Source organism: Chiloscyllium punctatum, chromosome 3, assembly GCF_047496795.1.
Source record: "Chiloscyllium punctatum isolate Juve2018m chromosome 3, sChiPun1.3, whole genome shotgun sequence".
Taxonomy (NCBI): Eukaryota; Metazoa; Chordata; class Chondrichthyes; order Orectolobiformes; family Hemiscylliidae; genus Chiloscyllium; species Chiloscyllium punctatum.
The window spans coordinates 130,167,467-130,192,855 of record NC_092741.1 but is presented as its reverse complement, the minus strand read 5'-3'; the positions used below and the strand labels follow the sequence as shown (position 1 = coordinate 130,192,855).

The following is a 25,389-nucleotide window of genomic DNA, read 5'->3' as shown; positions in this document are numbered from 1 at the left end:
AGCAAGAGGAAGGAGAAACTTGGCAGAAAAATCAGAGAAAAAATCTGCAGTTCTTGAATATCAACCATATTGTCAACTCTTTCTAAAGTAACGACCAATTATTTCGACCCCACCTTTTCAGTCGTGGCAAATTCAGAAACCATCTATATTTGACATAGCTTTATAGTTATCAAACAATGTTGATTCAAATTTATGAACTCCACACAATGTTTTGACATGTGTTCGTTAGATTGCTGTACCATCAAACTTAAATTATGAAAAAAATACACGTGTATGACCTGCTTTCTGGCCCCGATTAACATTATACAAAAAAAGCAAATGAATAAGGATTCTATAATGTTTTTTCTCAGAAACTAATTGCCAGAATATTAAAAGTGACCTTTGGATAAACTAGTAATAACACATTGCCAAGTAAATCAATTTTATCCTCTATAAATATACTGGATAAATATTATAATGGTACATGGTTATCAGGACAAATATACTATCAGTTTTTGCCTTGATATTGTCAATTGCACAAAATAAAAAGTTTCCCACATCTTTGTATTCATTTAAGGACAGTTCCAACAGCAATAAATAAACTAAAAACAGACATACAAAAATATAAATGGATAAAATACTAGAACATTTCTGACCATTTCTCTGTTGTTGATTTAAAGAAAACAGACTCTTTCAGTAATTGTTAATATTTTGTTCCGTAGCATCAATTCTGGTGGTGCCAGTTACTAAGAGGGTAAAATGGATAGGAATACTACATATGCATCTACCAATTAAAAATATTATTAGGATTAAGGCCGATGTGTACATCATTCTCCCTATTAAGAATCTTCCACACCCAAAAAAAATCAAAAATCTGAAACTACAAAACAATGATCTGAACTGAATTGTGGAATTGGGAGTACAGCTTGAGAAGGAAACTAATATTTGATGCAGAAACGAGTTCCATGAGGATTCCAACCTATGAAACCTCCAGAGAAATCTGTGCCCCATTGCAGCTGATACATGCCCACAATATCGTTAAGAAAGCTTAGAGTCATGCCATTTCCAAATTTTCCTGGGGAGTCTGCACAGAATGTTAATAGATTTAATGGAACATGCCCTAGATTGTGGGACTTCTGAAGGCCTCCAGGATAAAAGTACTACAAAACTATTAAGTAATAAATCAACATCACTAAAGCTTGTGGAAAATTTAGATGTGGAAAGCTTAGGACAATTTAGATGGATAATGATTTTAAAGATTCCTTGGATTTAGAAAGACAAAAGCAATGGGAGTTAGTAAGAATACTTTATAAGAAATTACAGTGAAGTTTGAAGCAATGTAGTATTTGAACCAGTAGATAGGTATGTCTATCTAGGACAAATGATAATAGAGGATGGCTACAGCAGCATGGTGGGTCTGTCTAACTGCTAAGGCAGGGTATATTCATGGATGGTGATGGAGAGGTCTGAAAGTTTGGTCAATTCGTATTATCCTGTGAGGAAAAGCTCGACTAAACTGTAGGACAATTCTCTCCATGTTTTGGCATCAATCCCTAGATGTTAGCGAGGAAGACTTTGCAAGGTCAACATCTATGATTCTTAAAAAAGGTCCCTGCTGTTAATGTATACTTAATTCATTTAAGTTGACAGATTCAACTTTATGAACAATCTTTACAGAGTCATTTGCAGTCTATCAAAGAAGCAGACAAAAAAATATGCTTGTTTCCTTCTCACTTTCCTTTCAGAATCAGAGATAAAAAGATTCAGTCCGGCAAACTTGATTAGTCTGGTATCCATCTGTCGGGACAGATGCGAAATGGGAGGGGAGAAAAATGCTTCTTTACATTCAAAGATCAGCATTTCTCATCCATTTTATTCTTCAAAAGACAAATAATTTATGATGAAGTCAATTTAACTACTCAATATTGATTGATATTTCAAAGTTAAAGTGACAGCAGTTGATTGTTGTTCTTCAACAAGGAAGAAGGTCTACGGAATGGGTGTGCTGTGCATTAGAAAACATGGGTTATAATCGTTTATATGAAGCAGAAAGAGGGAGAAAAAGGATGGGCATTAGCAGTACTTCCACAGCTTCTGAAAGAGGTTAACATTTTAATGACCTATATCTGAGTATTAAATATTACAACAGTAATTAATAACCCTGGAGTGAGCTGCTAATGCCCATTATTAGGAAAGAAGCCATAAATGATGTGTTATATTCAAAGTTGTAATACATTCATGATGGTTGTACTGGCATGAGAATATAATTATTTTCTTTGGCAGCCAATACTAACCATTTACCACTCCATCAATAATCAACTCGACAAATGTAGAGAGACAAAGAGTTATTATTTCAAGGGGGTGACCAGACATTAGAACTGGAAAGAGTTATAGATGTCACTGCTCTTATTAAATACAGAGGCTAGGAAAATACAAAAGCCAAGGTACATGATGAGATGGAAGGCAGAATGAGTTTGTAATTGCACAAAAGAAAGAGTGTAAATGAGAATTGGAGAACTATCAGTAAAAGCAACCATGTGAAAAAGGGGCTCCATTTTACCAGAGCGGTGAGGAGAGGAGTGGTGAAGCGAGTGCTGCCGGGAAGGATGAGTTTTCCTGCATTAAAAGGGACTTACCGCGGGAGTCGAGCCTCCATTTGTCATATTTGTATGGTTGTCTTACCCGAAACACTACTCGGGTAGTGTCTCCCACCCATCCTCCTCCTCTAACCAAAAAAAAGGTTCTGTGCACCAGATTGGTAAGGTATCGAGTTTATTTTTTTATTTCTTATTTTTTCAACAGTCTCTTTGGGAATTTAGAAGAGTGGGAATGGAGATTAGGGCAGTTGAATGTTCCTCCTGCAGAATGTGGGAGGTAAGGGTCACCACTAGTGCCCCTGCTGACTAAATCTGCGGGAAGTGCACCCAACTCCAGCTCCTTGAAAACCGCACTAGGGAACTGGAGCTGGAGCTGGATGAAATTTGGATCATTCGGGAGGCAGAGTGAGCTATTAGGGGAGTTACAGGGAGGTAGTCACTCCTAAGGTACACGAAAAAAGCAGATGGGTTACAGTCAGGGGACGGAAAGGGAACCAGCAGGCAATGCAGGGATCCCCTGTGGCCATTCCCCTCAACAATAAGTATACTGTTTTGGATACTGTTGGGTTGGTGTGGGGGGGGGAAAGAGGGGAGACTTACCAGGGGAAAGCAGTGGGGCACAGGGCTCTGGCACAGAGTATGTCCCTGCTGCTCAGAAGGGAAGGGGGAAGAGGAGCAGAACAGTAGTCACTGGGGACTCCATAGTTAGGGGGAACAGATAGGAGGTTCTGTGGGGACAAGACTCACGGTTGGTGTGTTGCCTCCCAGGTGCCAAGGTTCGTGTTGTCTCTGATCGTGTTTTAGGGATCCTTAAGGGGGAGGGAGAGCAGCTCCAAGTCATGGTCCACACAGGCACCAACAACATAGGTAGGAAGAGAGATGGGGATTTAAGACAGAAATTCAGGGAGCTAGGATGGAAGCTTAGAGCTAGGATGAACAGGGTTGTTGTCTCTGGTTTGTTGCCCGTGCCACGTGCTAGTGAGGCAAGGAATAGGGAGAGAGAGGAGTTGAACACGTGGCTACAGGGATGGTGCAGGAGGGAGGGTTTTGGATTCTTGGATAATTGGGGCTCATTCTGGGGTAGGTGGGACCTCTATAAGAAGGATGGTCTTCATCTGAACCAGAGGGGTACCAATATCCTGGGAGGAAATTCGCTAAGGCTATTGGGATGGGTTTAAACTAATCCAGCAGGGGGGATGTGAACCAAAATTGTAGTTAGAGTATAGAAAAGTTTGAAAGGAGGGAGGTCCAAAATCAAGTTTCAGGGACGCAAGATGGCACCAGCAAGCAAGAAGTTGAAGGGTGTCTACTTCAATGCCAGGAGCATCGGAATAAGGTGGATGAACTTGCAGCATGGGTTGGTACCTGGGACTTCGATGTTGTGGCCATTTCGGAGACATGGATAGAGCAGGGAGAGAAATGGTTGTTGCAGTTCCAGGATTTCGATGTTTCAGTAAGAACAGAGAAGATGGTAAAAGAGGAGGATGTGTGGCATTGTTGGTCAAGAACAGTATTACAGTTACAGAAAGGATGTTTGGGGACTCGTCAACTGAGGTAGTGTGGGCTGAGGTTAGAAACAGGAAAGGAGAGGTCACCCTGTTGGGAGTTTTCTATAGGCTTCAATAGTTCCAGAGATGTAGAGGAAAGGAGAGCAAAGATGATTCTCGATAAGAGTGAGAGAGACAGTGTAGCTGTCATGGGGGACTTCAACATTCCAAATATTGACTGGGAATACTATAGTCCGAGTACTATAGATGGGTTAGTTTTTGTCCAGTGTGTGCAGGAGGGCTTCCTGACACAGTATGTAGACAGGCCAACAAGGGGGCGAAGGCACATTAGATTTGGTACTGGGTAAAGAGCCCTGCCAGGTATTAGACTTGGAAGTAGGTGAGCACTTTGGTGGTAGCGATCACAATTCTGTTATTTTACTTTAGTGATACTTTAGTGTATTCCACTGGGCAAGAGTTACAGCTGGGGGAAAGGCAATTACGATGTGATTAGGCAAGATTTAGGAAGCATAGGATGGGGAAGGAAACTGCAGGGGGTGGGCACATTAGAAATGTGGAGCTTATTCAAGGAAAAGCTCCTGTGTCCCCTAGATAAGCATGTACCTGTCAGGCAGGGAAGAAGCTGTAGAGCGCAGGAGCCGTGGCTTATGAAGGAAGTGGAATCTCTGGTCAAGAGGAAGAAGGAGGCTTATGTTAGGATGAGATGTGAAAACTCAGGTCGCTTGAGGGTTACAAGGTAGCCAGGAAAGACCTAAAGAGAGAGCTCAGCAGAGCCAGGAGTAGACATGAGAAGTTGTTGGCAGATAGGATCAGGGTAAACCGGGTATTTAAGGAATAAGAGAATGACGAGAGTAAGATTAGGGCCAATCAAGGATAGAAGTGGGAAGTTGTGTGTGGAGTCAGAGGAGATAGGGGAAGCACTAAATGAATATTTTTCGACAGTATTCACTCTAGAAAACTACAATGTTGTCGAGGAGAATACTGAGATACAGGCTACTAGACTAGGTGTGATTGAGGTTCACAAGGAAGAGGTATTAGAAATCCTGCAGAGTGTGAAAATAGATAAGTCCCCTGGGCTGGATGGGATTTATCCTAGGATCCCAGAGGAAGCCAGGGAGGAGATTGCCGAGCCTTTGGCATTGATCTTTAAATCGTCATTGTCTACAGGAATAGTGCCAGAAGACTGGAGGATAGCAAATGTGGTTCCCCTGTTCAAGAAGGGGAGTAGAGACAACCTAGGTAATTATAGACCAGTGAGCCTTACTTCAGTTGTTGGTAAAGTGTTGGAAAAGGTTATAAGAGATAGGATTTATAATCATCTAGAAAAGAATAATTTGATTAGGATAGTCAGCACGGTTTTGTGAAGGGTAGATCATACCTCACAAACCTTATTGAATTCTTTGAAAAGGTGACCAAACAGGTAAATGAGAGTAAACCGGTTGATGTGGTGTATATGGATTTCAGCAAGGCGTTCGATAAGGTTCCCCACAGTAGGCTATTGTACAAAATGCAGAGGAATGGGATTGTGGGAGATATAGCAGTTTGGATCAGTAATTGGCTTGCTGAAAGAAGACAGAGGGTGGTGGTTGATGGGAAATATTCACCCTAGAGTCCAGTAACTAGTGGTGTATCGCAAGGGCCGGTGTTGGGTCCACTGCTGTTGTTCATTTTTATAAACTATCTGGATGAGGGCATAGAAGGGTGGATTTGTAAATTTGTAGACGACACTAAGGTCGGTGGAGTTGTGGATAGTGACAAAGGATGTTGTAGGTTACAGAGAGACATAAATAAACTGCAGAGCTGGGCTGAGAGATGGCAAATGGAGTTTAATGCGGACAAGTGTGAGGTGATTCACTTTGGTCGGAGTAACCGGAATGCAAAGTACTGGGCTAATGGTAAGATTTGTGGTAGTGTAGATGAGCAGAGAGATCTCGGTGTCCAGATACACAGATCCTTGAAAGTTGCCACCCAGGTTGACAGGGTTGTTAAGAAGGCATACAGTGCTTTATCTTTTATTAATAGAGGGATCGAGTTCCAGAACCATGAGTTAATGCTGCAGCTGTACAAAGCTCTGGTGCGGCCGCCCTTGGGGTATTATGTACAGTTCCGGTCACCGCATTATAAGGAGGATGTGGAAGCTTTGGAAAGGGTGCAGAGGAGATTTACTAGTATGTTGCCTGGTATGGAGGGAAGGTCTTACGAGGAAAGGCTGAGGGACTTGAGGCTGTTTTCATTAGAGAGAAGAAGGTTGAGAGGTGACTTAATAGAGACATAGAAGATAATCAGAGGGTTAGATAGGGTAGACAGGGAGAGTCTTTTTCCAAGCATGGTGACGGTGAGCACGAGGGGGCATAGCATTAAACTGAGGGGTGATAGATATAGGACAAATGTCAGAGGTAGTTTCTTTACTCAGAGTAGTAAGGATATGGAATGCTTTGCCTGCAATGGTAGTAGATTCGCCAACTTTAAGTAAATTTAAGTCGTCATTGAACAAGCTTATGGACATACATGGAATAGTGTAGGTTAGATGGGCTTCAGATTGGTATGACAGGTCAGCGTAACATTGAGGGCCAACACTGAGATCATGATCTGAAATTGTTGAACTCAATGTTGAGTCCAGATGGCTGTAATCTAGAAATAAGACCTTATATTGAGCTCCATTTGAACTTTGACAGAGGCAGAGATCAAAGTACAAAAAACATGGACAGCTTAAGTAATCAAGCTAAAAAATAGCAGGGGTAATTTACTTGGGTTAAGTGTGAGGTTGTCCACTTCAGTGAGAAGAATCGACCACAAGAATATTAGTTAAATGGAGAGATTCTCCAGAAGAGAGAGTAGAGAATGATCTGGATATCATTGTATGTGAATCACAAAAGTTAGCACACAGGTAGAGCAAATAATTAGGAAGACGGGTCAACTATTGGTTACTATAAGGCAAAGAATATATGAACACAAATGTTTCTACAACTGCACAGGACTTACTGAGATGATACGCAGAGTATAGTTTGTGTGCAGTTTTAGTTGTCTTCCTCATTTTTATCTTTACTTAATAGGAGATATCCTTGTATTGAAAGTATTGCTGCACGTATACAAGGCATTGGTAAGACTGCACTTGGAGTATTGTGCACAGTTTGGATCCCCTTACTTGAGGAAAGTGGCATTAGAGGTAATTCATTATTTGATCCCAGAGATGAGGGATTTGTCATATGAAGAGAGATTGAACAGTTTAGGCTTATACTCTCTGGAATTTAGAAAATTGAGGAGAAATTCAAGATGATAAAAGGTTTGGATAAAATAGACAGGGAGCAGATGTTTCCTCTTGAGGGACATTCTTGGATGAGAAGTCATAGTCTTAGGATAAGGGATAGCAAATTTAAAATAAAGTTAAAAAGAAACTACTTCTCCCAAGGGTTGTGAATCTGTGGAATTTGCTACTCTAAATGCAGTGGATGCTGGGACAGTGAGTAAATTTAAGGAGGAGTTAGACAGATTTTTAATTGGCAATGGGTTGAAGGGGTATGGGAGAAGGCAGGAAAATGGGGTGAGGAACATATCAGCCACAACTGAATGGTGGAGCAGACTCGATAGGCTGAATGGCCTAATTCTGCTCTTGTATCTTACGAACTTATGAAAACATTTCCCAGAAGATTCATGAAGCTGATTCCTAGGATGAAGGGGGTGATTATGAGGAAGAATTGAGGAGGTTGGGCCTATTATTTAGAAACATAGGAGTCTGAGGGGATTTAACTGGACAGATGCTGAAAGAAAGCTTTATTGCGTGGGGCTGTCTAAAACCAGGACAGTTTTGAAATGAGCGGAGCCCCATTAAAATTTGGGAGGACGGGGAATTTCTTCTGAGGTTTGTCAGACTTTAGAATATTCTTCTCGATAAAGCACTGGAAAATTGGTGATAGAATAAAGTCAAAGATGAGTTAGACAGGTTTTAACTAAAAAAAGTGGAGAAACTCAGCAGCTACGCAACTTGTAACTTTTATTTTCAGTGCACAGACCTTTGAGGTCCGTGCAAGCAGCGACATGAACAGGATCTCGGAGTTACATAGCTTAGAGGGACCATTGCTTAGCAGATCAAGCAACATCACTGATGCAAGAAAGTTAATATTGTGTATCCAATATGACACTGCTTTAAGATGTTTCCAAAGAAGCATTATTGGATTTGAAATGTGAACTCTTTTGCGAGTCCTGTGGAGTTTCTCCGACATGATCTAACTTTATTTCAGATCTCCAGCATCTACAGTACTCTTTTTATTAGACAAATTTTTGATTGACAAAAGAAGTCAATTGGGTGGGGAGAATAACAGGTAGGAATGTGAAAGTTAAAGCCACAATCAGTCAGTCACACTTGTATCGAATGGTAGAGCGAGTTCAAGAAGCTGAATAGCCTGATCCTGCCCTTATTTCTTATGTACAGATGACTACGAAGAACAGTCCTTACATTTTTCCCATCTCACTATCTTCAAAAGAGCTTTATTGATTTCCATGTTCAGTCCTACTACATAAAACTGACCCTAAGGAAGGAACATGTCCATACTCCTAATTATCAAAATGAGCGTTAAGGAATCTGTTTTCACCATGGTTTAAAATTAAAGTGTTGCTATACAATTAACCCTATAAATTAGAGTATAAAATTTATGCTGACACCTGGAATCTGGCAGGGTTCATTTTGGAAAATGCCATTTAACAACTTTTCCTTAAACGACCTGCATTGAAGTGTTCTTTTACAAACAGATATAGCAAGTTAATGGATAAAAGTAACACTTTCCATCCTGATCTTTTCCTTCTACAGAATTCATCTTAAAGGCTACAGTGGGACAGCTGGCAGGATAAGCAGCCTCAGCCATCTTGGAAATTATTTTAGCACAAAAGATTCAGACAATGACAAATGCCTTTGCAAATGTGCACAAATGGCATCAGGAGGTAAGACAGAAAATGACACTTTTTAAAGAGACATGCATTTATCCTTGGAAAACACACAAGATTGTTAAAGTATGTGGGCAGAAGCATAAACCACTAATTTCTTATGGTTACTTTCTACTTTCTTAAGATTCTGGGTATTTTACCTGACTTTTTAGGATCACATTCCAGAATTCCATCTGCTTTTGATTATGCAGATTTATGGTGACTATGGTCAAATTGTGTTTTTATTGCATAGGATGCTAGGATTTTTCCAGTGTGCTTTCAGTGTTTTGGGGTCTGAATTCCACATTTCTAGTTATTTTCCCATGAAAACCACAATCAGTAACTTTAGCATGAGTGTATCAGTTGCCAAGTGAATTTTGAATGTCAGCGTCCCAAAGCTGTTAGCTAGACTTTGTGCTTGTTCGGTAATTTGAAGAGACAGTCTGAATTAATATTAAGTACTTATGTTTGCAGTTTGGCACACAGGATTTATCGATTCAGGCATTGGGGAAACTCTGCACAAATACAGATTTGCAGCTTGGAGTTTCTGTTGCACTGTTATGCTATGCCATAAGGAAATAAATATTTGGTGTAGTTTTAGTTATTCATACAATTGACTGCCTTGCACATGAAACATCTCTGTTAAATGAATCCAAGCATGCCCAATGAGTCACCTTAATGCAACACAGTCCAGCATGTCCCATTGTCAATATCACAATTGCACAAGTGCAACATCTGCCCACAACCTTCTCCAAAGGGTTGAAGGAAAAACACAAGATATTACAGAATTTCAGTTTTGATGAAAGGTAACGACTTGAAACATTATGATGTTTCGCTCTCCATTATGTTGCTAGATCTGATATGTATTGCCAAGCACTGTTTATTGAAACAATTCTGTTATTTAAAAATATATTCTCCCTTTTACAGAATTATTAGAAACAAGATTAAAACAAATTTTCTCAAACATAGCTGCAATTTGCCATTCCCCAGTGCAATTAGCTAGACAAATCTCCGTGTTGTTACATTAGTATCTTTAGTTTAAAAATACGTTGTTTCCCTCATTTACTATATTCTACACAATTAAACCAAAACTAAAATCTACAACCTCATTCCAAACTTCATGTAAAAGTATTGCAATTGAAGCTAACAGTCCAAACATTGCATTCCAAATAGGAAATTATATATTTTAATAAACAAACTCATTTTAGGCCTCCATTTATAGGAATGAAAGGGACATCTCCATGTGCCATTTTTGACTATAAATTGCCATAATCATAATGTGCCAATTCAACTACATTTCCTTCAGAGTAAAGGCTGGGAACGCCTGATTCTATTATTGTTAAATGTCTGAGAAACAAAATAGTATTTGTTTGCCATTGTCATGCAAACTTCAAAAGGTTGTTGCAGTCACGAAACACAGAATGTGTATAGTTCCCTAGTTTTCAAAATCTTTTTACAAGGAAATATTTTGACATTGACTTCCATCATTTAGTCAGTTTTCTGTGCATTACTGCACAGTAAAATATAGCAAATTTACAAGTATGTTAAATTGAATATTATAAGTATGGACAATTAAAATATAAAATATACATAGATTGTACAATACCAGTACCTTGTCACTACCAGTAAAATTGGCCTTATCAAATTTTCCACAGAAACTCCTTCTCTTGAATAGGTTGTGGGCTGTGATTCCAGTGTTGCAGAGATAATGTATGACTGGAGATACTAAACCACCACCACCGCAATGTTTCAATATCCAGAGTTCTGTTATCAGTCTGGTATCACCTTTATAGAATGTTAGGCTGAGGTGAAGGTGGGAAACAGAAGCAGAAGTAACATTGGTATCAGATTTGAAGCACTGATGCATTGCACATAGTGCTAGAGACTTTTAAAATTTATTCCTTGGGAATCGATATATGAAAAGAGAATCAGCACTGGGAGAATCGCTTAAGTGCGAATGTACAGTGGGTTCTTAAAGCTGCAACATTAGAAAGATCTAACTTATTTATCAGCAGGAGTTGTTTATGAGTGGGAGGGAGAATCTGCAACCAGATTCGAAGTAAACTCTCAATTTTCACATAACCCATTTTATGTGCTTTTTTTTTGCTATCACATTTCTGTCACGCTTCATCGCTCTCCTGCATGCTCTCTATATCTTGTGACATGGTTTGTAAATACAAAGTATGGAGCTGGGCAGCTGTCCATGACATTACCATGTTGGTATTCATGATACGCCAAGTCAAAAAATGGTGACCATCAATATCAAATAAGACAATTAAATTTTGTTCCCCATCACATCAACATGGAATTCATTCCCAAGAGGTCATTTGACCAAACATGCCTGAGCCAACTGTTCAAAAGCGCTATCCAAATGATCCCACTACTTCCCCATTCCTTTACAAAATATATTCAATTACATTTTGAAACTTACCATTCATTTGTTTCCATCCTTTTAACCCAGATAATAAAATCACTTAATTATAAATAGAATGGTTAATTTCACCTCTGGTTCTTCTGCAGATTATTGACACCCCCTACCATGAGAAACAGTTACTCTTTATGCGTTTTGTCTAAATCCTTTGGAATTGTGAACACCTCCATTTAATCTTTGATTAAATTTTCCTAGCTTAAGAAGAATAATGTCAGCATCCATAGTCTCTCCACATAAATGAAGTCCTTTATGGTGTCATTTTACCATGTCAACAATTAATATTAACTTGCATTTATATCGCAACTTTACTGTGGCCATTTCATTAGCCGCGATGCCCCTGGCAACCTCATCTGGGTTGGGTCAGCTTCTATAGTTCATACAAAGGTCTACCTTTTCACCACCTCTGTTAGAAGAATGCTTGTCCAAAATCTCACCTTGGTAATTTCTTTCAGGTAAAAATTGGAGGCATCATTTTTGGTCTGTTGTACCTTGCCAACAGTTTAATTACCCTGCCACTGTCTGACAATGAACTAGATTGTTCAGAACCTTAGCTTCCTGCTTGATTCTAGGCAGATCTTGTGACCTTGGAGAGTCTCCATCACAAAGATCATCTGAATCCACTATTGGAACATTGCTTGCCTTCAAACTACTTCAGCCAACTGTTGCTGTTAGCCATGCCTGTGTCATTCGAGACTGAACCAATACAATGCTCTACGCGTTATCCAAATCTTATTTCCTAATGTTTTGTACTCAATCCTTATGGATTGACCTAAATTGTAGCATGGTCTCCAAGACAATCCAGCTTAATATTCTCATCCTCATGCTGAGATTTCTTTATGGCCTTGTCCTTCCCTAACTTGGCAACCTCCTGCAGCTCTACAACAGCTTTAACTTTTTTAACTCCTTACTCTCCATCATTATGACTATACAGTTATCTGTCTTGGCCTCACAAATAAAAATCCCATCTCTCAACATTCTAAAAGCTGCACATTCTAGGACACTACGGACAATTTAGTATGGCCAATCCACTTAACCTGCACATCTTTGGACTGTGGGAGGACACTGGAGCACCTGGAGGATACCCAGGCAGACACAAGGAGAATGTATAAAATACACCCAGACACTTGCCTGAGAGTGGAATCAAACCTGGGTCTCTGGCACTATGCAGCAGCAATGCTAATCACTGAGTCACTGTACCGTTAGTGCTAATGATCTCATTTCTATCTTGCTAAATATGTCGTAAGATAAATGTTTGTGTAATGCATTTTCTTAACTGTGAAATAGCTGGTTAATGTATTTTTAGCTGAACCATGGTTGTTTTACTGTAATCCAATCCCTTGATCTGAATGCATATAGCCAATGATCCAATCTTCAGTAAGAATAGCCAGGAGGAAAAATATTCAGCCGAGAAGAAGTTCTTGATAATCATTTACAAGATTTAACCTTAATTTGTGATCTCCAAGGTAGTCTTAATCTGTGTGCCACAGACAAGAGTGGGTATGTTGCAGCTTCTGTAGCCAACTTCCATTTGATGTTTTGCATTGTGTTTTCTTCCCTTCACAGGATGGTGGTTTGATGCTTGTGGCCCATCTAACCTGAATGGATTATACTACTCAGCGGGTCAGAATACAAATAGATTCAATGGAATCAAATGGTACTACTGGAAAGGGTCAGGATACTCTCTCAAAGCTACAACTATGATGATCAGACCTGCAGATTTCTGATTATAATTCTTGTACATATTTTTGTCAGTTGTATAAAGATATTTCTTTCAGGAAGTCTGTAAAAACATAATTCCTACTATATTTAATATGTCAGCTAATATGTACACCATGCATTAATATTTTACGTTGTTTGAAAGTCAAGAAACCAGGTCCCAATGAACAAAGGAAGGCAAACTTGCCTGTGAATGACCTTGCATATATATTTTATTGTAGTCAATTCCTTTTTATGAAGAAGCATTAAGTAAACAGAGATAAACACTGGGAATACTAAAATATCAACCGAAATTGAACCCCTGCAAGAGAGGTTGATTCGCTTCTTGGTGACACTACTAAATGTAGTCATGTAGGAAATTAATTACTTTACAGTTCAGATGGTATATTAATGAGTAATGAATACTTGAACATCATTACCATGCTTACATTTCAATAGGTTTCTTTTGTTCTTCAAAGAAAAAAAGATCTCAAATAAACAAAAACTGGAATTATGAAAGATCAAAAATACAATTAAAAGAACCATATTTTTTAAGATTTAAGGTATTTTTTATTTCAAAGTAATTATCTTGCTCAGTGAGCGTTTGTTTGAAACTTGCAAACTTCCCCCCCCCCCCTCACAGGTCAAAGTATATTGTGCCAAATTAATTTCTTTTGAATTTTTTTTACATTGTCCAACAGAAGCATATGTTCCTGATTTGTTCCAGAAACTTTAATTCCACATACAATTTTATATTGTCATCCATTAGAAAAGAAAAATTAATGATGCTGTCCCTTTGCAGTGCAATTTTAGCTGGTTAACTGATGTATTTAATAACTTATTACGCATTACATTCTGAGTTCTTTAATTTGATCAATGAAACACAAGAAATTGTTGTACTTCTAAACAGTGCCAGGTTACAGACAGATTGAATGGTTAGGATGTGAAGATTTTTAGGTGATATCTGAACTTAATTAAAGAACATTTTTCTGATTAACTTCTTTTATGGGTGTTGAATGAAGAGACTCCCAAATTAGTAAAAAGACTTCTGAGTGATTAGGGACTTCAAAATCATAAATGTTTTTATCAGTTTGGGAAGCTGTGAATTTATTATATTGACTTCCATGATTGAACAGTGTCCTATGACAAAACTAACTTAGTAGCAAATACTTGTTCTTCAGATATCATTGAAGAAACCTTCCACAATAACTATGGACAATAATTTTGATCATTGCTTTTTGAGTCTTGTCCAGAGATATAGTTATTTAACTACATGGAAATCAAAGATAATGGGGAGAATCCAGAAAGTTGCCAAGATCAAATCACCCACATTCTTATGTAATGGTGTAACATGATTGAGGGACCATATGGCCTATTTATGCTCCTAGTTACACTCCTCTTCATTGTTTAATCAAAATAATTCTGGAGCTTAGTTCAGCAAATTATTATTTCCTTAAAAATACATATAAACATAAGTACTATATTGTGTTTTGCTTCAATAAGAGAATAGAATTTCTTAAGAAAGATATTCAAAGGAATCTTTCAGGAAAAACCATGCACATGCCTCAGTATGCGAAACATGAGACAGTTGAACAACCACCAAAGTGTGAACTTTACTGATTCTCAATGCTCATGCAGGGACTGGTAAAATAAAATTGTAACTACAAGCAACTAAAGGACCACAGAAACCCATGGGTCAACAGAATTAGTTTAAATCTCCAGTAGTTGTGAATGAGATATTTGAAATTTCATGTGCCTCATAAAAATCAGCACTTGTCAAATAGAGCTCAGACTGATCAAACCAGAACAAGGGGACCACAATCTTAAAATTAAAGCTAAGCTTTGACAAATGAAAGCAAGATTTGGATCTGCTTGAAGAGAAAAAAAAACACAACATAAGGTTTTTTAAAAACATTTTACAAGTATAACATGACATTTGTACAATTCGCTTTCTCTGAGCTTCATATTGCTCTCAACAATACTTCATACAGTTGCTCATACAGTTTGTTCCTCTTAAAAGATGATGACTGAATACTTTGAATTAAAACATTTTATGAGTATGCTGTGTCATTAATTCTGCTTAATTCACATCACATTATTAAATAATTCTTGGTACAATATAAGTCAAGATAAATACAAGAGCAAATAATTTGAGTTGGCCATTCAACCCCTCAAGGTTGGTCCTATCAATCAACAAGATCATTGTTGCTCTGCCTCAGGTGTCATCCATTTTCTACCAACTCATCACAGCTTTCAACTCCCCAATATTTCAAGAATTTGTCTCCCTCTCTTTAAATGCTTCTTGATCTAGCCTCCACAACTTCTGGGTAAATAATTCCAGAAATTCACTCCCCTCTGGGGGAAAAAAATAACTTCTTTGCATCTCAATTTCAATTAGTGCTCTCTTATTCTGAAACAATGATCCCTCTAACTATCCCATTGTAGATTCCTCATGCCTTCACCAAAACATGCTCTTCCACCTATTTTTGTATCAGCAGCAAATTTGTATATGTTACACACTGCTCCATTCTCCATGTAAATAATGTAGGCAGCAAATAATTGAGGTCTTAAGGACTGATCCTTCTGGCTCTGAGTTAAGTCCTACCAATCTGAAAAGTACCCATTTCTCCTGATTGTCTTCTATGTGTTAACCAAACTCAAATCCATGCGATACATTATTCTCAATACTGTGAGCTCCTACCTTTTGCAAACATATTATATATGGCACCTTATCAAATACCGTCTGGAAATCCAAAACCACCTATTCCCCTTTATCAATTCTGCTCATTATATCTTGGAAAAACTCTTGTAAATTTATCAGAGATGGTTTTCCTTTCACAAAATCATGTTGACACTGACTGCATTAAGCTTTTCTAAATGGCTTGCCTTTTCTTCTGTAATTATTGACTCTAACATTTTCCCAATGATCGATGTTAGGCTAACTGGTTTATAGTTTTGGGTGCTGTCTTCTTCCCTTCTTGGGAGGTGTGCCTCATGAGTGGTTTTCCAGTCTGCTCAAACCCATCCAGAATCCAATGAGTTCTGGAATATTTTGACTAATACCCTCACTATGTCTTAAGCCACTTCTTTTAAACTCTTGAGTACAGACCTGGTTACCTGTCTGTCTTCAGTACCATTCATTTATCAAATAATTTGTCCGTTGTGATAGAGACTGCTTGCAGATGATCAGTCTACCCAGATACAACCAAAATTTGGATGATAAGCTTAGTTGGTTAAAGTGCCTGTTAGTAAACAGGAGTCCCTGGTCAAATAATAGTGGTGCCAATACCTAACTTTAAATCACCTAACTTTAATCTAACCAGAGATCTGGTAATGTCTAATGAGGCAGAATCTTTCAAAGGACACCTGAGGATTTAAGGGCCTTCTTGTGGTGTAGAGGGAGAGTCTCTACACCTGGACCAGGAGGCCTGTGTTTAAGGCTTTACCTGCAGCAGAGGTGTGTTATCATATCTCTGAACAGGTTGATTAGAAAAATAGGTTACATTAAGAAAAAGAACTTGTAATTGCCCTGCTGAACATTTAACACCGAAGAAAATTAACTTTGACAAACACAGTATTAAGAACCAATAGAGTCCTGTTGACAGTACTTGTTAAAAGCAGATAACACCCGAATCACATTCAATCAGACTTTTCCTGATGTACAGAATTGTTGGCAGTTACACGAGAAAACCATGAAGAAATCTTATCACACTGGGTTCATTGAACAATTTTGATCTTTTTGCATATAGGAACATTAATATATCAGATGGAATTGCCATCGGTGCTAGGTCCACTACTTTTCATCATTTATATAAATGATTTGGATGTGAGCGTCAGAGGTACAATTAGTAAGTTTGCAGATGACAACAAAATTGGATAGCGAAGGAGGTCACCTCAGATTACAACAGGATCTTGATCAGATGGGCCAATGGGCTGAGAAGTGGCAGATGGAGCTTAATTCAGAAATGTGAAGTGCTGCATTTTGGGAAAGCAAATCTTAGCAGGACTTATACACTTAATGGTAAGGCCCTATGGAGTGTTGCTGAACAAAGAGACCTTGGAGTGCAGGTTCATTGCTCCTTGAAAGTGGAGTTGCAGGTAGATAGGATAGTAAAGGAGGCGTTTGGTATGTTTTCCTTTATCGGTCAGAGTATTGAGTACAGGGGTTGGGAGGTCATGTTGCGGCTGTACAGGACTTTGGTTAGGTCACTGTAGGAACATTGCATGTAATTCTGGTCTCCTTCCTATCGGAAAGTTGTTGTGAAACTTGAAAGAGTCCAGAAAAGATTTACAAGGATGTTGCCAGGGTTGGAGGGCTTGAGCTAGTAGGAGAGGCTGAACAGGCTGGGGCTGTTTTCCCTGGAGCGTTGGAGGCTGAGGGGTGACCTTATAGAGGTTTACAAAATTATGAGGGGCATGGATAGGATAAATAGACAAAGTACGTTCCTGGAGTGGGGGAAGTCCAGAACCAGAGGGCATAGGTTTAGGGTGAGAGGGGAAAGATATAAAAGAGACCTTAGGGGCAAGCTTTTCACGCAGAGGTGGTATGTGTATGGAATGAGCTGCCAGGTGAAGTGGTGGGGGATGGTACAATTGCAACATTTAAAAGGCATTTGGATGGGTATATGAATAGGAGGGGTTCAGAGGGATATGGGCCGGGTGCTGGCAGGTGGGACTAGATTGGGTTGGGATATCTGGTTGGCATGGACGGGTTGGACTGAAGCTGTACATCTCTATGACTCTGATGCAACTCCATAAGCGGAAAGGCAGATACGAAAGTAAATAATCTTATGGCTCAGCAGTATCACTTTTGCAATGACAAAAACTGACCAGCAAAACACTTAGTCAGAGTAGAACAGTGTGGAAAGTCATTTGTTACACAGTTAGTATTTGAGTTGAAAGTAACAAATACATCATGTAAGAAGGTAGTAACAGAGATTGTGGCATATTGTTCCACTCCTATTTATGGCCTCAAAGATCACTTTTTTGAATATACTTGGGATATAAGTCAACTTACTTTTCAGCCAGGACATGTTATACACTCATTAATTTGAAATATGCGTTTGGATCTATTTTTCTCAAGGCTCAAAAGACTAAATTGCATGCCAATGTCTACAGCAATCTTAACTCATAGCCCTTTCTAGTTCGCAATAGTGGCGATAATAGATGATTTCATTTTAATATATGGAAATCAAAATTAACCAGCACAGTCCTCCTTATTTTTGAAAGTAATTACTCACATTCAACAACATGGTATGTATTTTCATTAGGAACCACTTTAAACAAACCCTGTATCTTAACAGGTCAGGCAGCAAATGAAGAGCAGGAGAATCGACGTTTTGGACAAGAGCCCTTCATGAGGAGCCCTGTTCCTCAGATGCTGCCTGACCTGCTGTGCTTTTCCAGCACCCACTGTCAACTCTGATCCCCAGCATCTGCAGTTCTCACTTTCTCCTATATTTTAACAATCAATTCATATTTCCCTTATTCCACTGTATAAAAGAGACTACACTAATTTCTGCCTCAGTGCTCAGATATAATTCAGACCATGTAAGCTAACCAAATCATGCTAGCTAATGAGGAAATGAGGGAGATTTGATAGGTTGAGCCAAATTAAAAACTATATGAATCTTTCTCAATCAGCAGGAAGCTTGGCAATTCTTGTGCTTCTGTATTATTCTTTGGATTCAACACCAACTTCACAATTTGGTTGTATAATCTAGGTTGAAACTCCCGTAGAATACCAAGGGAGCGCTGCATTATCAGAGCTCTATCATCTAGTAAGCTGTTAAGTCAAATGGAAATCCCGATGACCTGCTTAACATGCGTTCTTCAAACAAAATTACTAAATGAACAAATTAACTAGTTATCCATCTAATTTACTGTTTGAGCAATCTTGTTATATGCAAGTTAGCTGTTGGATTCGCCTATAAAGAAACAGCAGTGATAATTCTTCAAATGTAAAATTATTGCATCTACAGCATTTTGGGATATCCTGGAGAATTGAAATACATTATATAAATACAATTTCTTTAATCATGTGCTTTTTTTCTTTCCAAGGAATTTCCGCTTCTTTTAGCTCCTTTCATAATCTCACGACATCTCAAAATTTCTTACACTGAAGAATATTTGACATATAGTCACTTATCACGTAGGGAACACAGCAGCAATGTCACATAAATGATAATGATATAATACTTTGTAGTGACGGCGATTAAAGAATAATTACACTACTGAAAGCTTCCCTGTTCCTCTTCAAAAAGCCTAGTGGGAACTTTTCCATCCAAATGCATCTCTTACAAAGTAATACTTCCTTCATAAATAAAGTAATACTACACTACCAGCTCAGAATTTATGTTCCCTTTTGTTTCAAGAAAGTGGAATATTTTCTTCATGATGAAAGATGAGGAATTGTGAAGGCAAAAAGAGGTCTGGTGTTCAGGTACACAATTCTATAAACAGTAGCACATAGGCACAAACAACAATTAATACAACCTTTATCTTAAAATATCTGGAATACAAAGAGGGAAAAAGTCATGCCTTAGATGTACAGAACTTTGGTCATGCCCATCTGGAACAGTGTGTTCAGTTCTGGGAACTGAGCCTCAGGACAAATATATTAACCTGGAATGGAGGACAATGCAGATTCAATGGAATTGTACCAATGGATTAAAGTGCTAAAGTATGCAGATAGTCTGTCTAAACTTGGAGGGTGTATTTTTGAATTTTGAACTACTGGCAAATGGAGTTGCTGTGTGATTCAATGATTAACTTGTAAGTTTATTTTCTGCAATGGCGACCTTTTTTTTTTAAACACAGCATTTAAGAGAGACTTCCTGGTGAATAATGGGGTTTATTTACATTGGGAGTTTTTCTCTGCTGCGAATAAAATAAATGATTGTGCATTAGGTCCCGCTGATAAGGTCAGGGATTGATTTTTTTTAAATAGGGAAAACACTCATAGCTTGGGGAAAAGCTTTTTGAGTTTCAGTTTGGAACACATTTTCAGAAGTGTTTGGCTAAAGCTGGATGCATAAAACAGTTACTCTTGAGTAATGAAGATAGTTTAGGAGTGTTAAGAAAGCATTTACCTCAGTGTAAGGAGTTTAGTTTAAAGGTTTGAGACCAGAAGTGCTTCGTAAACATTTGGGTTATTTGAAGCTAAAAAGTTTAAGCTCAGTTATATGAAGGCCTCTGAAAGAGGATATCAAATTCTCACAACTAGGGATTGAAGCGAAGTTAAATCCAATCTTGATACAGAAGGGCATTCTCTCTGGTGTGAGTACTGCAATAGGATGCTGTTGGGATTAATAAGATTTTATTTTGTCATTTGTTTTGAAATATTTAAACATGTGTTATATGTAAATAATTTGATGAATTCTATTTTATTTTCATTTCTTTTGCATAATAAACTTGTTTTATTTTTGAACCTGAATCTGCAGCACTGCGTTTGCATTTTAGTGGAAGATCACCTTGTTGAAAACAAAACAAAATACGATCCATAAAACCAGATTTCAGTCTGGGATCTCACTTGTCCAGTTTTAACATCAGCTGGGATCATAACAACACTGTACAGTGAGCTTTACAAACATGGGTTGGGGGGAGGGGTGCAGTTAGCAATTTGATTGTCATGTACAGGAGAAGGAAATGCAATTTGATACAACTTGCTAGACTTTGGAATGTATGGCTTATGCAGTGAGCAATATACTGGCACTGAAATTCATATACCACATTCCTCACTTGAGATAGAGGAAGACCTTCTTTTTGACTTGACAGAATTCAGGTTTGTTGTGTACCCACCATCACATGAACAAAAGCAATATGAAACAGCTAGTTCCTTCTGCTGCTTCAACATTTGAGATAACTCATCTTTCCAGCATAATAAGGTAGACATTTTTCAGGCCTTGAAAAGTAGCAGCTCTTGGCCTGTTTGTGAGTTAGTGTGATACATAGTGAAGAATGATCTCCTCAGGGTAAGCATTACCTGTAGGATTTCTCTGATGCACCTTATTTCAGCATCATGTTTGCATGGTGAACAAATAGATTGGGCCCTAATTACAAGACTGTCGATAAGGCCAATCTTATAGCATGTGAAACTGTAGGAATCTCAACACGTATACTGACCAGTGAAGGTAGATTTATAGTAGACAGCAGGAGACACCCGCTGGCTGATTTCTCAAGTAGGACATTGAGGAAAGGCTTGACTTCATGACTGCTGTATTTCAATGATGATTTTGAGTGCAGCAATGGGTGAGTTGGACCAAAGAGTGTTTCCGTGCTGTATGATTCTCTGACTCTATGTAAGGGAATCCTTACATTTGCTATATTTGGACCTGAGGCTACATATATCATCTACGTGTCAGAAATAGAGAAGGGGTAGGTGTCATTATGTCCTACTAAAGTCTGGAAGATACAAGATTGAATTCTTGGTCAAATAGTTGAGAGATGGATAGTTTAAAACAACACATTTGCTCCACTCAAATCTTATCACCTCAAGAATGGAAACTTGCAGGGAATCGATCATCAAATGCGAAGGGTAAAGTTACTATAATCCTACTGGACCATAGGACTGCTGTCTCATTGGAGTGGGCCAACTGGTGGTGGTTTAAACAGAGTCACCATGCTTTGGGGAAAGGGGGAAACTTGAGAAGAGGTGATGTGGGAATTGAACTGATAATGTTGGCATCACTCCGCATCACAAATCAACTGTCCAACCAACTAAGCTAAGCTAACTGATCCCCTCCAGACTCATTATTGTTATACAAACAGCCGATGCTAGAAATGCTCAGCAGGTCTGGCAGTATCTCTGGGAAAAGAAAGTCAATTTTTGAGGTTTTTTTTAAAAATCAGAACTGGGAAAAGTTGGGCATGTATTATGTTTTTGGCAAATGAAAAAGTGGAAGGTGAGAAGAACAAGGAGCAGACATGAAATGACAAAAGGTTTCACGGTGCATTGCCGAAAGGAATGGCAATATGACAAGGAAAAAATGATGCGTTTATAGAGGTGGTGTGAAGAATAGGTCTTGAATAGTTGCTGACTGAGAGCAAAAGAAATAAGACAGAAATAATAATGATTGGGTCAATGGGCTGAGAAGTTCAAGGTTTGGGAGAAGATTTGTAGCTCGGGTGCTCATTGTGGTGGTTCTTTTCGCCGAGCTGGGAATTTGTCTTGCAAACGTTTCGTCCCCTGTCTAGGTGACATCCTCAGTGCTTGGGAGCCTCCTGTGAAGCGCTTCTGTGCTGTTTCCTCCGGCATTTATAGTGGCCTGTCTCTGCCGCTTCCGGTTGTCAGTTCCAGCTGTCCGCTGTAGTGGCCGGTAGATTGGGTCCAGGTCGATGTGTTTGTTGATAGAGTCTGTGGATGAGTGCCACTCATCCACAGACTCTATCAAACACATCGACCTGGACCCAATCTACCGGCCACTACAGCGGACAGCTGGAACTGACAACTGGAAGCGGCAGAGACAGGCCACTATAAATGCCGGAAGAAACAGAACAGAAGCGCTTCACAGGAGGCTCCCAAGCACTGAGGATGTCACCTAGACAGGGGACGAAACGTTTGCAAGACAAATTCCCAGCTCGGCGAACAGAACCACAACAACGGGCTGAGAAGTGGTAGCTGGAGTTTATTTTAGATAAGTGTAAGATGTTGCATTTTGGGAAAGCAAATCTTAACAGGACTTATACACTTAAATGGTAAGGTCCTGAGGAATGTTGCTGAACAGAGAGACCTTGGAGTTCAGGTTCATAGCTCCTTGAAAGTGGAGTCAATAGGAGATAGATAGGATCGTGAAGGTGGCATTTGGTATGCTTTCCTTTATTGGTGAGAGTCATGAGTACAGGAGTTGGGAGGTCATGCTGCGGCTGTACAGGACATTGGTTAGGCCACTATTGGAATATTGCATGCAATTCTGGTCTCCTTCCTGTCGGAAAGATGTTGTGAAACTTGAAAGGGTTCAGAAAAGATTTACAAGGATGTTGCCAGGGTTGGAGGATTTGAGCTATAGGCAGAGGTTGTACAGGCTAGGGCTGTTTTCCCTGGAGTATCGCAGGCTGATGAGTGACCTTTATAAAGGATTATAAAATCATGAGGGGCATGGATAGGGTAAATAGACAAGTTATTTTCTCTGGGGTAGGGGAGTCTAGAACTAGAGGGCATAGACTTAGCCTGAGAGGGGAAAGATATAAAAGAGACCTCGGGCAACCTTTTCACGCAGAGGGCGCTGTGTGTATGTGGAGTGGGCTGCCAGAGGAAGTGCTGGAGGTTAGTACAAATGCAACATTTTAAAAGCACCTGGATGGGTATATGAATAGGAAGGGTTTGGAGGGTTATGGGCCAGGGGCTGGCAGGTGGAAACAGTTGGGGTTGGGATATCTGGTCAGCATGGACGAGTTGGACCGAAGGGTCTGTTTCCATGCTGTACATCTCCATGACTCTATGACCAAAAACCAGCAATGATGAGGAAATAAATGGGAACTGAAGTTACAATTGTTGAACTCAATGTTGAATCCCGAAAATTTTAATGTGCCTATTCAGAAAATAATATTACTGTTCCATAAACAAAGCCTGGAACATGGTTTTGCTGTTTGGTGATTTGCAGCAGAATTCTGGTAGCTTTCATTTTGGCACAAAACAGTAGTACTTTTGTCAAAGATTAAATGGCCCATCATCTGAGGCACCTATTTCTTTTATGTACAGTTAACAATCAGTATGACCAAGTGTTTTGATCTGTATGGTCCTTAAGAGCTGAATGGAACATAGAACATATAACAATACAGCACAGAACAGGCCCTCGATGTTGCGCTGACGTGTGAACCATTCTAAGCTTGTCCCCCTACACTATCCCAAAATCATCCATGTGTCTATCCAAAGATTGTTTAAATCTCCCTAAAGTGGCTGAGTTAACGACATTGGCAGGTAGGGCATTCCACACCCTTACCATTCTTGGAGTGAAGAGCCTGCCCCTGACATCTGTCTTAAATCAATCACCCCCCAATTTGTAGTTATGCCCCCACGTAAAAGCTGACGTCATCATCCTAGGAAAAAGACTTTCACTGTCTACCCTCCGATCATCTTGTATGTCTTGATCAAATCCCCTCTTAGCCTTCTTCTCTCCAATGAGAACAGACCCAAGTCTCTCCCAAGTCTTTCCTCATAAGACCTTCCCTCAAGACCAGGCAACATTCTGGTAAATCTCCTCTGCACCTTTCCCAATGCTGCCACATCCTTCCTGTAATGGGGGCAACCAGAACTGTACACAATATTTCAAGTGTGGTCGCACCAGGGTTTTGTATGGTTGCAGCATGACATTGCAGCTCTGGAACCCAATCCCTCTACCAATAAACCTAGCACACCATATGCCTTCTTAACAGCACTATCAACCTGGGTGACAACTTTCAGGGATCTACGTACGTAGACTCCAAGATCCTTCTGCACATCCACACTCCCAAGAATCTTTCCATTGACCCAGTACTCTGCCTTCCTATTATTCTTCCCAAAGTGAATCACTTCACATTTAGCTGCTTTCAACTCCATTTGCCACCTCTCAGCCTAATTCTGCAGTCTATCCAAGTCCCCCTGCAATATTCTTCCACACTGTCCACTAGTCCAACGATTTTAATGTCATCTGAAAACTTACTAACCCATCCAGCTATGCCTGCGTCTAAGTCATTTATAAAAATGACAAACAGCAGTGGTCCCAAAACAGATCCTTGCGGCACACTACTAGTAACCGGACTCCTGGCTGAATATTTTCCATCAACCACTACTCGCTGCCTTCTTTCAGTAAGCCAGTTTCAAATCCAAACTGCTAAATCACCCTCAATCCCATGCCTCTGCATTTTTTTCCAACATCCTACCATGTGGAACCTCATCAAAGGCTTTACTGAAGTCCATGTACATGACGTCAACTGTCCTAACCTCATCTATATGCCTGGTCACAAACATGAGGTTTGTGAGACACTACCTGCCCTTGATGAAACCATGTTGATTAACTGAAATCAAATTGTTGCTTGCTAGATGATTATAAATCCTCTCTCTTATAATTCTTTCCAAAGCCTTTCCTACAACAGAAGCAAGGCTCACTGGTCTACAGTTACCTGGGTCATCTCTACTGCCTTCTTGAACAAGGGCACAACATTTGCAATTGTCGAGTCCTGCGATACTAAACCTGTAGACAATGACGACTCAAATATCAAAGCCAAAGGCTCCGCTATCTCCTCCCTAGCTTCCCAGAGAATCCTCGGATAAATCTCATTCAGT

General features: G+C 39.4%; 2 protein-coding genes across 6 annotated transcripts in view; one reads left to right on the top strand and one right to left on the bottom strand.

Annotated features, from left to right (window-relative positions):
• Positions 1 to 13,684, top strand: part of LOC140464938 (angiopoietin-2-like) — an 85,300-nt gene extending 71,616 nt beyond the window's left edge. For both annotated transcript variants that reach the window (XM_072560600.1, XM_072560607.1), the window contains exons 8-9: positions 8,889 to 9,019; positions 12,996 to 13,684. In XM_072560600.1, the coding sequence (XP_072416701.1) occupies positions 8,889 to 9,019; positions 12,996 to 13,156 (292 nt within the window). In that variant the 3' untranslated portion in view covers positions 13,157 to 13,684. The remainder of the gene's footprint in view (positions 1 to 8,888; positions 9,020 to 12,995) is intronic.
• mcph1 (microcephalin 1) overlaps positions 1 to 25,389 on the bottom strand; it is a 333,731-nt gene that overhangs the window by 154,781 nt on the left and 153,561 nt on the right. The window lies entirely within an intron of this gene.